The 14,013-nt window shown below is 45.4% G+C and overlaps 1 protein-coding gene across 2 annotated transcripts in view; it reads left to right on the top strand.

Moving 5' to 3' along the window:
* The first annotated feature begins 821 nt into the window (after nucleotides 1-821).
* LOC132384584 (aquaporin-5-like) overlaps nucleotides 822-14,013 on the top strand; it is a 28,623-nt gene continuing 15,431 nt past the window's right edge. The window contains exons 1-2 of one of the 2 annotated variants that reach the window (XM_059955798.1): nucleotides 822-1,261; nucleotides 9,786-9,947. In XM_059955798.1, the coding sequence (XP_059811781.1) occupies nucleotides 872-1,261; nucleotides 9,786-9,947 (552 nt within the window). In that variant the 5' untranslated portion in view covers nucleotides 822-871. The remainder of the gene's footprint in view (nucleotides 1,262-9,785; nucleotides 9,948-14,013) is intronic. The other variant, XM_059955797.1, reaches the window with a different exon arrangement.

Raw genomic sequence — 14,013 nt, 5'->3', positions numbered from 1 at the left:
CATAGGAGATTGGTGGGTAAAATCAGAGCTCATGGCATTGGAGGGAAGATATTGACATGGATAGAAAACTGGTTGGCAGATAGAAAGCAAAGGGTAACGGTGAATGGGTGTTTCTCGGAATGGCAGGTGGTGACTAGTGGGGTGCCACAGGGCTCGGTATTGGGACCACAGCTGTTTACGATTTACGTCAATGATTTAGATGAAGGCATTGAGAATAACATCAGCAATGAGACCTCTTTCCCCTTTTCTAATTCTAGCTCACCAACTCACATCTCTTTCTTAACTACACCTTCAACCCTATATTTCATTCATCAGTTCTTGAAACTAGGCCTTCTATCCCAAGACAACTAAGATGAAGGGTCTCAATCTGAAATGTCGATTGTTTGTTCCTCTCCATTGATGCTATCTGTCCTGTTGAGTTCCTCCAGCATTTTGTGTGTTACTCTAGATTTCCAGCATCTACAACCCATTGCAAGCACAGATAAGGGGCTTGGGGACAGTGTGTAAACACTTTTTGTCAAACAGGGCCGGTACAGAGTCCCTAACCCCAGCTCCTTTCCACCTGGGAAATAGTCATACTCAACTGGAGGTGTACATTCGCAATCAAGCAGAGACTCCCAACCTACCCCCACCCCTCAGGTTGGGCCAGCCTGTCTATAAAGGTGATGATAGGTGAACGTGATGGCATCCGGGGCAACAAGTACCTGTGGTAATTAATATTGCACAGAGTCATAGGGAGAGCTAATTTTATAATAATTTGGAAATTTTTTTGCATAAATTGATGTTGAGTAGCGGGCTGTGGAAAAATCCAGAGTCTGGGTTGACCTTGGACGCTGTGTGTGTGTGTGTGTGTGTGTGAACTGGGTTCCCCATGCCCTCACAATCCCACATGGAGCAGTTAAAGCAGGAGGTGCACAGCGAGTCTTTCTGGCGGGCTTTGCCCGCCGAATTCCTGGGCACGGCTGTGCTGGTGTTTTGCGGCGTGGCCAGCGCCCTGGACTGGGCTGGGGAGCAGCCCGACACCCTGCAGGTGGCCCTGGGCTTCGGGCTGGCGGTCTCTGCCGCCTCGCTCTGCACAGAGGGGGTAGGCGCCGGCCACCTGAACCCCGCCGTCAGCCTGGCCCTGCTCCTCGGTCTGCGCATCAGCCCGCTGCGAGCGCTACTCTCCGCCCTGATGCAGGGCTTGGGCGCGATCGCAGCCTGCGCCCTCCTGTACGTACTCACCCCACCCGGCGTCCGCGGAGAGCTGGGGCTCAGCAAGGTAGGTGGGGTGGCGAGAGGGAGAAGAGGGTAAGGGGAAAGGGAGGGGCCACAAAAAAGAAGCTGGGGGAGTGGGGAGGATGGGGGAGTGGTGGTGGAGCGGGGTACTGGTCACATCCAATTGGAGCTGTAACCCATCTCAGCACAGTCAGGGGAGGGGATGGGGATGGGGGTAGAGGGAAGGAAAGAGGGAGAAGGTTGACTCTGAGGGGGAGTAGGGGGTGGTTCAGGAGGAAGCGGGAGGCAGAGAGAGGCTGAGATGGAAAGGAGGGGAGACAGAGTATGTGGAGTGAAGGAGAGGGAGCAAGAAGTGTAAGAGGAACAGTGGAGGAGGGGAATGAAAGAAGTGAGTGGGAGAGGGAAGGGACAGTAAGAGAGAGGAGAAGATTGAGAGGCTGACTGAAGAAGGAGACAAAGTGAATTATGAAGGAGGAGATGGGAAAGGAAGAAGGATGGGGAGAAGAATGGAAGCCTTCGGAAGGATGTTGGAAGGGAGGTGGGTAGTGAGGCTTGGGGAGAGAAAAGTGTGTCAGAGCAGGAGGGATTGAGGGTAGGAAAAGGAATGAATGTGTATGAGTGGGAGTGAGGGTGAGAGGATTGAAGGTAGGAGACAGATTGAGTCTAGGTGATGAGAGAGGATCTAGAGGAGGGTGAATGTAATATGGGAGGAAGGGGCAGGGGAGGAGATAGGGAAGTGTCAGGTGAGAGTGAGGTGGGTGGGAGGTTGGATTGAAGTTATATTGGGAAAGGGAGAGTGAGGAGTGAAATGGAGAGAGTGTGACTAGGAGGGGGAAGGTAGGTGTGTGCAAGGAAGGGGCAATAAAGGCTGGAGGGAGGGAAGCAGGGGTTAGAGAGCTGGATAGGGTTAGATTGGTGACAGAAGTGACAAGTGAAGGGTGTAAGGAGGGAGAGAGTAAAAAGGAATGGTTGTAGGGAGTGAGGTTCAAAAGTTGGCGTGACAGGGTATGAGGTAGCATTAGAGTGAGACCTTAGGGAAGGGTAGGAACAGCCCAGGATGTATCTTCTTCCTATTCCCTTCGTATTCATGTCTACCTAAAAGCTTCTTAATCTCCACCGAGCAGCCTCCTTCTGCTAGTACCCATGGTAGCCCATTCTGCATTAAAAATAATTGGCCCTCACTTCACCTTTAAACTCCACCCCACCCCCCACCCCTAACCTAAAAATCATGTCCTCTGCTGTTTAATATTTCTACCCTATCCTGGAGAACAGATTCTAACTGTCTACCTGATCTATCCCTCTCATTATTTTAAAACATCAGTTGGGTCTCCCCCAGCCTTCAATGTTAAGAAGAACAACCCAAAATTGCCCAGCCTCTCTCTCCAGCTAATGCACTCTAATCCAGGTAGCATCCCAATAAACTCCTCCCACATCCTTCCTATAATGGGGCAATCAGAACTGCACATAGTTCTCCAAGTGCAGTCTCACTAAAGTTTTATATAGCTGCAGCATAACTTCCTTACTCTCATACTCAGCACCCTCCCAGTGAAGGCAAGTATGTCATGCACCTTCTTGACCACCTTATCCATTTGTGTAGCCACTTGCAGTGAACTATGGACTCTGACTCTAGATCCCTCTGTAATTCAATGCTATTAAAGGGCCTACCATTAACTGTATGTTTTCTCCTTTCGTTTGATCTCCCAAAGTGCAACACCTCATACTTGCCTGCATTAAACTTCTTTGCTCATATCTGGAACTGATCTATATCCCACTATTATTTTGATAGTCTTTTACACTGTCTACATCCTCCAATCTTGGTGTCATCCACAAACTTGATAATTTACCCAAACTTGCAATTTACCCTGGAGCTCATGCATCTTCATCTTCTGAATCAACTTGCCATAAGGGACCTTGTCAAATACCTTACCAATGTTGGCATCATCCACTACTTTACCTTCATGAAGCACCTCTGTCACCTCATCAAAAACTCAACATTTCCTACCCTGCACAAAGCAATGCTGACTGTTCCTAAGCAGGCCGTGCCCTTCCAAATGCACATATATCTCCAGGTATCCTCTCCACTAGCTTCCCCACCCCTGATGTGAGATTCACTGCTCTATAATTACCCAGATGACCTATTTCCCTTCTTGAACAAAGGCACTACATTGCTACTCTACAGTCTTCTGGGACCTTGCCTGTTGCTAGCGAGGACACAAAGATTCTTGGTCAAAACCCCAGCAATCTGCTCACTTGCTCCTTTCCATATTCTGGGATATATACCATCAGGCCCGAGGTCTTATCCACTTTAATGCTTTCAGAAGACCCAGCACTATATTCTTAATCTCAAAATGCCCCAGCACATTAGCAAGTCTCACTCTCCCTTCACAATCCTCCAAATTCTTCACAGTAAGTACTCTTAGATCGAGAGATGATATTGTCCAGAAGATTCTTCTGAAGTCAAGAATGAGGCAAAAATCTAATGTTAGATGAACGTCAAAGTAGAGGTCAAACAGGATATGCAGTCAATGCCCCCCCACCCTTGAGTCTAAATATAACATTTTTATTTGATATGTCCAAATGTTCAAAGGTAGAAAACTATGGTGCCAGCATCAAGTATAAGACTTAATCAATCTCAAATTATCAAACATCAAAGTGTACTTTTCAGCTATGTCATACTCCGGCCCGAAACTCTGACTGCTCATTTCCACGGATGCTGCCTGACCTGCTGAGTTCCACAAGCGTGTTCTACATGTTGCTTTGACCACAGCATCTGCAGTGTACTTTGTGTTTAGGGTCCGTTATTGTTTGTCATCTATATCAATGATCAGGATGATAATGTAGTTAACTGGATCAGCAAATTAGTGAATTACACCAAGATTGGGGGTGTAGTGGACAGTGAGGAAGTTTGCAGTGGGATCTGGAGCAGCAGGAAAAATAGCTGAAAAATGGCAGATGGAATTTAATGCAGACAAGTGTGAAGGTTGCACTTTGGTAGGACTAACCAGGATAGGTCTTACACAGTGAACGGTAGGGCACTATGGAGTGTGGTAGAACAAAGGGATCTGGGTATACAGATTCAAAATTCATTAAAAGTGGTGTAACAGGTAGATAGGGTCATAAAGAAAGCTTTTGGCATATTTCCATTCATAAATCAAAGTAATGAGTACAGGAGATGGGATGTTATGTTGAAGTTGTATAAGATATTGATGAGGTCCAATTTGGAGTATTGTGTGCAGTTTTGGTCACTTACCTACAGGAAAGATGCAGAATGTAGACATAGTCTCTGAGGATCATCACCTCATCGTGGTGGAGAAGCTTGTGAGTTCCTGAGATCCCAAGTGCGATGCTGTCTGGAGTTTACCTCCTGGTAGGGTCACCCATGGTGGTAAGGTCAAGAAGGAGGTTCCAGATAAAGAGCATTCCAACCAAGACCTCAATGGTGAGCTGGAGGAAGATGGTGACACATCATGATGGCTGTGAAGGTGGAGGAAGGCTGCAGCAGTGAAGGGTCCCCAGTCACCTTGCATTCCAACTACAGGACCCTGTCCCAATCTGTCAAGGACTGTGTGGTGGCTATCCATGCATCAGCCTCCACAGGCATTCTTCATCCTAACATCCCCATTAGGTGGATTCTGGATTGACCTCTACAGCCACCTGAAGGCTCACCAATAGACAACCCCTTGTACTCAGCTCAAGTGATTTTAATTACTACTACATGTAAGAATATTCAAGATCTGTGTCTCTCTCAGACTGGTACTTGCCATTAGAGTTCCCAACCCGGGGACCATGAACCCTTTGGTTAATAGTGAGGCTTCATGGCATAAAAAAGGTTGGGAACCCCTGCTTTAGAGCTTGATGGATGTATATCTGTTGAAGGAATGCAACCAAAATATGTATCAAAGACTGTCTGAGCAGGAACATATGTTTAGAATTGTACTAGGAATCTGGGAGTCCAGAGTTGGGATACCAATGTAAGTGTTGACTGCCAGACATTGGAGTAAAGGCCATGACTGAAAGAATGCAGACATCCTGAGGTAAGAGTTCCGGCTGGAAATGATGTAAGGGGATGTAGCTCCATAATCAGAATTTCAGGAGTAGGAAGGGAGTTCCAAAGACCTCTGGATTAAACTCAGTATCACATGCCAGTGAAAATAAAAATGGGATTGAGCAAGCTGATGTGCAAGGGACATGTTCAAAATGGGGGAGCTGCACTGTAAAGGACATGGGCAGTTGTTCGGGTGTGGCACTTCACTGGTGTAACGGTGAAAGTAAATGGCAGTGGGCAGGGCCTCAGGATGTCACAGCAGCAGAATGTGATAGACAGAGCAGTGCATAGTTCGGGGAGCTGGAGTTCAGAGTTCAATCCCAGTGTTCTCTGTACATCCTCCTCATGGAATGTGTGGCTTTTCTGTGGGTCCTTTGCTTTCCTCCCACAGTAGAGTAGTGGTTAGTGCGATGTTACTACATTTAGGGGTGTTGGATTTTTGCGTTCAATCCCGGTGTCCTCCGTAAGGAGTTTCTATACATCCTCCCCATGGGTTTTCACCAGGTACTCCGGTTTCCTCACGCAGTCCAAAGATATACCAAGTAGTTTAATTGGTCATTATAACTTGACCTGTGAGTGGATTAGTGTTAAGTTGGGGTTGTCGATGGTTGCAGGGCGGTGTGGCTTGAAGGACCAGAAGGGCCCATTCCACGCTGTATCTCTAAAGAAATAAAAGAAGAAAGTATTAGAATGAGCCTGGCAAGTGGCTGTCAGAACATGTACAAAGTGTGGTGAGTAAGCTTGATGAGTGTAAATGCAGATAACCGTGTATGACTCCAGTGCAGCAGTGATAACATCAATGTAAAAGGGAAAGGACTGCGCAATTAATATTTCAAGATGTAAGGTGTTCGTAGCAGATAGGGAGGGATCCAAAGTGGCACAACTGACGATTCTTAGTTCTGATGAAGTGCCTGAAAATTAACTCTTTCTCTCTCAACAGATGGTCAGTATGTCTAGTCCCATTTTCATTAATAAATGACGGTAGAGATTGCAGAAGAGTGTCTTCCTGACCTGGGGTCCATAGGCCCCTTGCTTAAGATCAGAGGACACAGCCACAGAATAGAAGGATGTCCATTTAGAATGGAGATGAGGAGGAATTTCTTTAGCCAGAGCGTGATGGATCTGTGAAATTTGTTGCAAAGGCAGCTGTGGAGGCCAGGTCATTGGATATATTTAAGGCAGAGGTTGATAGGTTCTTGATTAGTCAGGGCATGAAGGGATATGGGGAAAAGGCAGGAGATTGCTGCTGAGAGGAAAATTAGATCAGCCATGATGAAATGGTGGAGCAGACCTGATGGGCCAAATGGTCCAACTCTGCTCTTATATCTTATGGTCATAATGGTATTGGTCCATGGCATAAAAACGGTTGGGAATCCCTGCATAAAAGGTTACCCTAATCTTCCAACTCTGCCTCGATACAGAAGGGTGTCACAGAACTAGAAAATAGATCATGTATAACCGGTGTTCAAAACAAGACATCAGATACCTGCCAGTCCTGTTGGTGATGGGGAACCTTTAAAAGATAACCAGAGGAAGCAGGAATAGATACAAGGAAAAGTTTGAATTGATAAATGAGAGCCTGCATGTTAAATGCCATTCATGCTTAATGCCAACCATGACCAAATAGCCTGAAATCTTTGAACAAAGTTAATGATGGGAATCAGTAGATAAATACTTAGAAAACATGTATTAATGAAATTCCATGCCAGGCTGGTGAGCAAGGTTTTGGCTGTACAGTGCGGATAGGAGAGGGTAGTAGTAGCAGACTTTGTACGGGAGGAAGGTGAACAGTGATGTTCCCCAGGGGTCAGTACGGGACATCATTGCTTTTTAAAATTTATTTTGACTTTGGTGTGTATACATAGGATAGTATTTTCAGACTTGTCAGTGAGACAACATTTGGAAATATGGTTAAACCTTGGGGAGGTGAGGAATGGATAGAGAGGGGTATGTGGATATACCCAAAAAGTGGACAGAGAAGTGTCAGATAGAATGGAATACAGAGTTGTAAGAAGTAATGCATTGGACAGAACGAGTATAAGACAATGTCAATTAAATGGAGTAGTCCTAAAGGTCTGGGTGATCCTGAATGCGGTGGGCATGTGTGGTCAGTAGAGCAGATTCATTAACAATGTGGAAAAGAAGGGAGCTAATGTTGAACTAATATGAAACGTTAATCAGGTATTGAACTGGACGATTCTGTGCAAGCTGGCTACCTAAAGTTAGGAAGATGATGAAACTACTTCTTAATTTGCTGAAAAGATTACTTCTTGCTGCCCTGTGAGTGAAGGTGTCAACAACAGTGGTACAAAGGCTCACTGGTAAAACTGGCCAATGGCCGTCCTTGATTCGTGTCATAGCTCACATAGAGAAAGATGGGTGTGATTGTTCTAAATCAATCATCCCAGATCAGACATCCCAGCAGGAGTTTCTTCAGGCCGTGCCTGAGCCCAACCATCAGCTCCTGTATCAATGAACTTCTTAAAAATTTGTCAACACGTGATCTTTTCTATCATGCACAGGTGTATGGTGCAGTGTCCACTGGTCTTCGAGCTCATCATCCCTCCTCACAAGTGTGACTTTCTTGAGCCACCTTTGCTGTCTTTGTTATTCCCCTTTTATCTTGTCCACAAATCCTATAACCAGATAGGTTGTGTTGCTATTCCTGTCTGTTTATGCTTGTTTTGATAATGAACCATGCCTGCACTCTTGTATCGAGTTGTACACATTTGTCTGCTAAATAACTTGAAGATCAGCAAATATGAACCACTTCCAATGTTATCTTTTCGGTGAGTCTGTGAATGAGCCACTGACAAAATGTGCATCAGTATATTTATTTTAAGCCTGCTAGTTTTTGCAGACATTAATTGCTCCCAACGATAAAAGCAATGACGTGAAAATCTTTTGATAACATAAAATGAATCTGATGCAGCCCAGTTGGGCAGCAGGTCTTAAGCTCTCCAGCTCCCCCTGTTGGCTTGTAATGTATTCGCATATCGGGGAGCGGCATTGCTGGTGAGGCCACTGGGCTGGTGGCGAGGTGCCTCCTTGAAATATTACAGTCCTTCTCGTGAAGGTGCTCCCACAGTACCACTGAGAGAGTCGCTGGATTTGACCCAGTGATGAAGGAGCAGTGATATAAGGGCAGATCCGCTCATCCCCTCAAACTTACTCCATCATTCAATATTCACAGTATTTAACCAACATAAAGTAAACAGACATAACACAAATAAGATTGACAAAGGTGGTCTTGAGGCTCAATTGGTTGTTGTAAATTGTCTTGTGATTAGGCTAGGGTTAAGTGGAGAGAGGGCCCACCTACGCAACACTCACTTCCTCTCCTCTGGCTCTTGCGGCATTTCATCAGTAAATGTCTGACTTCAGGGAGTGAGGTGAGGTGAGGTCAGGCACCTCGGTAAGGTGGCCAATAGCTGGGCTGCACAGTTGCCAATGGTGGGATGCAGGGAAGCGGGGAAAGGGGGATGGTGGGGGAGGTGGGTGTGTGAGAGTTCAGGACTGGAGATCTGGTGGATGCTGGAGTGAAGGTTGTCCCACATGTGGGTTACAGCACACCCAGGGGAGGGTGTTGACACATGGAATGGAGATTGCAACTTTAGGCCATTGGAGATTAAAAAGGCAGCATTTCCTGTTCTACCATTATTAGGATTGATCTTTCAGTGTATAATTTTTAAAAGAGCAATTAGTTTGTGATTAACATATTTCTAATAGCTGTACAGCCCAAAGTGATGTTTGCTGGCAAGTTTAGACAGCGAGGGTATTTAACAGCTAACAAACACCATGTGGATGTGTTCTGTGGGGCAACTGGAAGAGTATAGGGGTTCTGAAGTGGGGGATGTATATCACAGGTGCACTGAGAGATGTGAGACTGTTCAGCCAAAGTCCCATGCAACATGACATTTACACTCCATCCACCAAAAGCTGAGCTTCCTGGTGGCCAAACATTTTATTTCCCATTCCCATTCCTGTTCCAACACATCGGTCCACATCCTCTTGTGCCACCTTATATTCTGTCTGGGTATGAACTTGATGGCATGAATATCGATTTCTGTAACTTTTGATTTAAAAAAAAAGATTCCCTCTCCTCCCCTCTTTTTCTGTTCTCCTCTCTGATCTCTTACCTCATCTCACCTGCCTGTCACCTCTCCCTGGGTCCCCTCTTCCTTCTCTTTCTCACATGGTCCACTTCCCTCTCCTACCAGATTCCTTCCTCTCCAGCCCTTTACCTTTTCCACCCACCTGGCTTCACCTATCACCTTGTAGCTTGTCCTCCTTCCCCTCTCCTCACCTTTTTATCATGGTGTCTGCCCCCTTCCTTTCCAGACCTGATGCAGGCTCTTGGCCTGAAACGTCAACTATTTATTCATTTCCATAGATGCTGCCTGGTGTGCTGAGTTCCTCCAGCATTTTATGTATGTTATGAATGAAAGCTAGTTTAAAGAGTTTTGAAAAATTCTTTGTCAAATTTTTGGAGTGGCTTAATTCTGACCACTTTACTCCACAGCCTTCTGCAGGGGTTACATCGGTCCAGGCCTTGGTGATTGAAGTTATTGTCACCTTTCAACTTGTATTGTGTGTTTTTGTCCTCTCGCAAAAGGAAAGCAACCATGAGGGATCTGCACACTTGACCCTCGGCATCTCTGTGACCCTTGGACATTTGGTGGCGGTGAGCATGATTTCGTGATGCCATTGTTCAATGTCTAGCAGTGCCTGTTGCACAATGCCAGCCCAATATTACCTGAAAAAAACAGGACCTAGGCACCCTGCCCCTTGGTGGAGGGGAGAGTTGGGCACTTTGCCCCGTTAGTAGGAGAGGGAATGAGTTCTGTAAATCCCTGTTAAAATGTTTGGGTTTACATTTCTGGCTAGAAGACATTACAGCTTAGCTCCATCTTAGGTGAACTCTGATTTCAGTCTGCTCACTTGGCTGTCTGGAAGGTCTCAGCTCTGGGATTTAATGCATTTAGGTCAGAAACTGGAAGTGGGAGTGGGGCAGTATGGTAGTTAAGGAATAACATTGTACAGTGCCAGCGATCCAGGGTTAATCCCCACCACTGTCTCTAAGGATATTTCCCCCTTGACAGCGTGGGTTTCCTCTGGGTGATCCAGTTTTCTCCCACATTCCAAGCACATACAGGTTAGTAGATTAATTGGTTACATGGGTGTAATTGGGCTCATTGGGCAAGAAGGGTCTGCGACTGGGCTGTTTCTCTAAGAAAGGAAATCCTCCTCTGACTATCTCTGGGACTGAGAATGAATAACCAAATCTGAGCTATTGAAATCATGCAGATACCTATAGGGCTAATATTTTAAAAAAAGATTATTTTCTTTCTTTTGAACACATTTGCTGATCGATTATAAAATGTGTTGTTTCTAGGGAAGGAAGTTTGAAGTTTTCGCAGCACACCACCAAGTTGTGGTGGCGTTCTGAGAATGAGCATGCTGGTCTCCTCACAGCAGAGTGGGGGAAGAGAATGCCCAGCAGGTCAGGTAGTATCCGTGGGGAGAGAAACTGTTAGCATTTCAGATCAAAGACCCTATGTCAGAACTGGGTAGTGAGAAAATGTGTTTTAGTGGTAGAAAGGAGAGAGAAGAGAAAGGTTGGCTGTTAGTGTGGTCCATTCTAGAGGATCACACATTTAAATCAAACCACTGTTTTGTTTCTTGGCAGGCTGCAATCAGTGCGAGAGGTCATTCCTTAGCAACGTAGTACATGGTTTCAAAAGAGCTCCAATGCTTTCAGCTCTTTAGGGCGGGCTGCAATCAGCATAAGAGGTCGTTCATTAGTGACGCAGCATGAGGTTTAAAAAGAGCTCAGGTGCTTGTGGGCTTTTCTCTCAGTCCACAATTAGCGTGGGCCAATAAAAATAAAGGAGGTGTAAGCAGAGCAGCCATCATGTGAGTGGGGCAGTTTTACAGTGGACAGGCTTTGGCTCAACAGGCTCAGGCAAGCACAGGCAGAGGTTCTACGTAAGTATGAGTCTAGTAATATTTCTTCTGTTAGCACATAGCTGGTGTACTGCAGATGGGTTCGGAGGAAGTGGTATGTTTTTTGTATGAGATGTGGGAAATTTAGGAGACATCCAGTCTCCCTGATAATTACATCTGCACAAAGTGTACTGAGTTGTTGCGCCATAGAGACCGTGTTAGGAACTGGAGCTGCAGCTTAGTGTCCTTCGGTTCATACCGGAGAATGAGGAGGTGATAGACAGGAGCTACAGGGAGGTGCAGCAGTTACCACTAAGTTGCAGGAGGCTGGTACCTGGGTGACTGTGAGGAGAGGGAAGGGGAATAGGCAGCCAGTGCTTAATACCCCTATGGCCATTCCCCTCAATAACAAGTGTACTGTTATTGGATACTGTTGGGAGTGAAACAGCCTAGCGGGGGGAAGCCACAGTGATGGGGTGTCTGGCTCTGTGGCTCAGAAGGGAAGAGGGGAGAGGAGGAGTGTAGGAGTGATAAGGGATTCCATAGCTGGAGGAGATTCTGTGGACATGCAAGAGAGACCCAGATGGTAATTTGCCTCCCAGGTGCCAGGGGCAGAGGGATGTCTAAAGGGGGAGGGCGAACAGCGGGAAGTCATGGTAAATATTGGTACCAACGACATAGGTAGGAAATGGGAGGAGACCCTGAAGAGAGAATTTAGGGAATTAGGCAGAAAGCTGTAAAGCAGGACCTCTTGTGCCACGTGCCAGTGAGGGCAATAATAGGATGATCTGATAGGATGTTATACTTGAATGCACACAGTTCACAGAATAAGGTAGATGAACTTGCAGCACAGTTAAGTTGGCAGATATAATGTTGTGGGCATCTCTGAGTTGTGGCTGAAAGAAGGTTATAGTTGGGAGCTTAACATCCAAGGATACACATTGTATTAAAAGGACAGGCAGGTAGGCAGAGTGGGTGGGATGGCTCTGTTTGTAAAAAATGAAATCAAATCCTTAGGAGAAAGGTGATGTAGATGTAGAATCCTTGTGGCTAGAGTTAAATTGCAAGGGTAAAATTACCCTGATGGGAGTTCGTTACAGTCTTTATTGACCTCTGAACAGTAGCCAGGATGTGGACTACAAATTACAACAGGAGATAGAAAAGATGTGTCAAAAGGACAATGTTGCGATAATCATGAAGGATTTCAATATGCGGGTAGATTGGGGAAAATCAGGTTGGTGCTTGATCCCTAGAGAGGGAACTTGTAGAATGTCTGCAAGATGGCTTTCTAGAGCAGCTTGTGGTTGAACCCACTAGAGGAACGGCAGTTCTGGATTGAATGTCATGTAATGACCTGGATTTGATAAGGGAGCCTAAGATAAAGGAACCCTTAGGAGACAGTGATCATAAATTGAGAGAATTCACCCTGCAGTTTGAGAAGGAGAATCTAAAGTTATATGTATCAGTATCACAGTAGAGTAAAAGGGAATTACAGAGGCATGAGAGAGGAGCTGGCCAAAATTGATTGGAAAGGGACACTAACAGCATTGGCTGGAAACTTGGAAGGTGCAGGAAAGATTCATCCCAAAGATGAAGTATTCTAAAGGCAGAATTATGCAACTGTGCCTGATAAGGGAAGTCAAAGTCAGAATAAAAGCAATGGAGAGGGCATATAATAGAGCAAAATTTAGTGGGAAGGTTGAAGATTGGGAAGCTTTTAAAACCCAACAGAAAGCAACTAAAAAAGCCATAAAGGGAGAAAAGATGAAATACAAAGGAAAGCCTGCCAATAATATCAAAGTGGATTCCAAAAGATTTTTCAGATATATAAGGAGTATAAGAGAGACAAGTGTGGATATTGGACCATTGGAAAGGTAGTAATGGTGTGTGTGGGGGAGGGGGATCAAAGAAATGGTGGATGGATTTAATATTTTGAGTCACTCTCCATTGTGGAAGACACCATGCCAGCATGCCAGAAATTTGAGAGTGTCAGGGGGCAGAGTGAGTGTAGTTGCGTTACTAGAGAGAAGGTGCTTGGGAAGTTGAAAGGTCTGAAGGTAGACAAGTCATCTGGACCATTTGGACTACACCTCAGGGTTCTGAAAGAGGTGGCTGAAGAGATTGTGGAGGCATTAGTAATGATCTTTCAGGAATCACTAGATTCTGGAATGGTTCCCGAGGACTGGAAAATTGCAAATGCCACTTTTTCACTCTTTAGAAAGGGAAGGCGGCAAAGGACAGGAAATTATACACTATTTAGCTTGACCCCAGCGGTTGGGAAGATGTTGGAGTTGATTGTCAAGGACGAGGTCTCAGGTTACTTGGAGGGACATGATAAAATAGTATGGTTTTCTCAAGGAGAAATTTTGCCTGACAAATCTGTTGAAATTCTTTGAAGAAATAACAAGTAGGATAGACAAAGGAGTGTCAGTTGATGTTGTTTATTTGGATTTTCAAAGGTTAGGTGCTACACATGAGGCTGCTTAACTCGGAAAGGTACTAGCATGGATAGCAGACTGGCATTTTGAGAGGACCAGAATATAAAAGCAAGGATGTAATGCTGAAGCTTTATAAGGCATTGGTCAGACCCATGTGGAGTATTGTGATCAGTTTTGTGCTCCTTTATTAAAGAAAGGATATACTGACATTGGAGAGTGTCCAGAGGAGGTTTATGAGAACTATCTTAGGAATGAAAGGGGTAACATAGCATTTGATCCCTCTGGGCCTGTACTCACTGGAGTTCAGAAGAATGAGGGGGAATTTCATTGCAACCAATCAAATCTTAAAAGGTCCGGATAGAGTGG

Source organism: Hypanus sabinus, chromosome X1 (genome assembly GCF_030144855.1).
Source record: "Hypanus sabinus isolate sHypSab1 chromosome X1, sHypSab1.hap1, whole genome shotgun sequence".
Classification (NCBI taxonomy): Eukaryota; Metazoa; Chordata; class Chondrichthyes; order Myliobatiformes; family Dasyatidae; genus Hypanus; species Hypanus sabinus.
The sequence above is the reverse complement of the archived record's forward strand: the minus strand, read 5'-3'. Positions and strand labels throughout refer to the sequence as shown.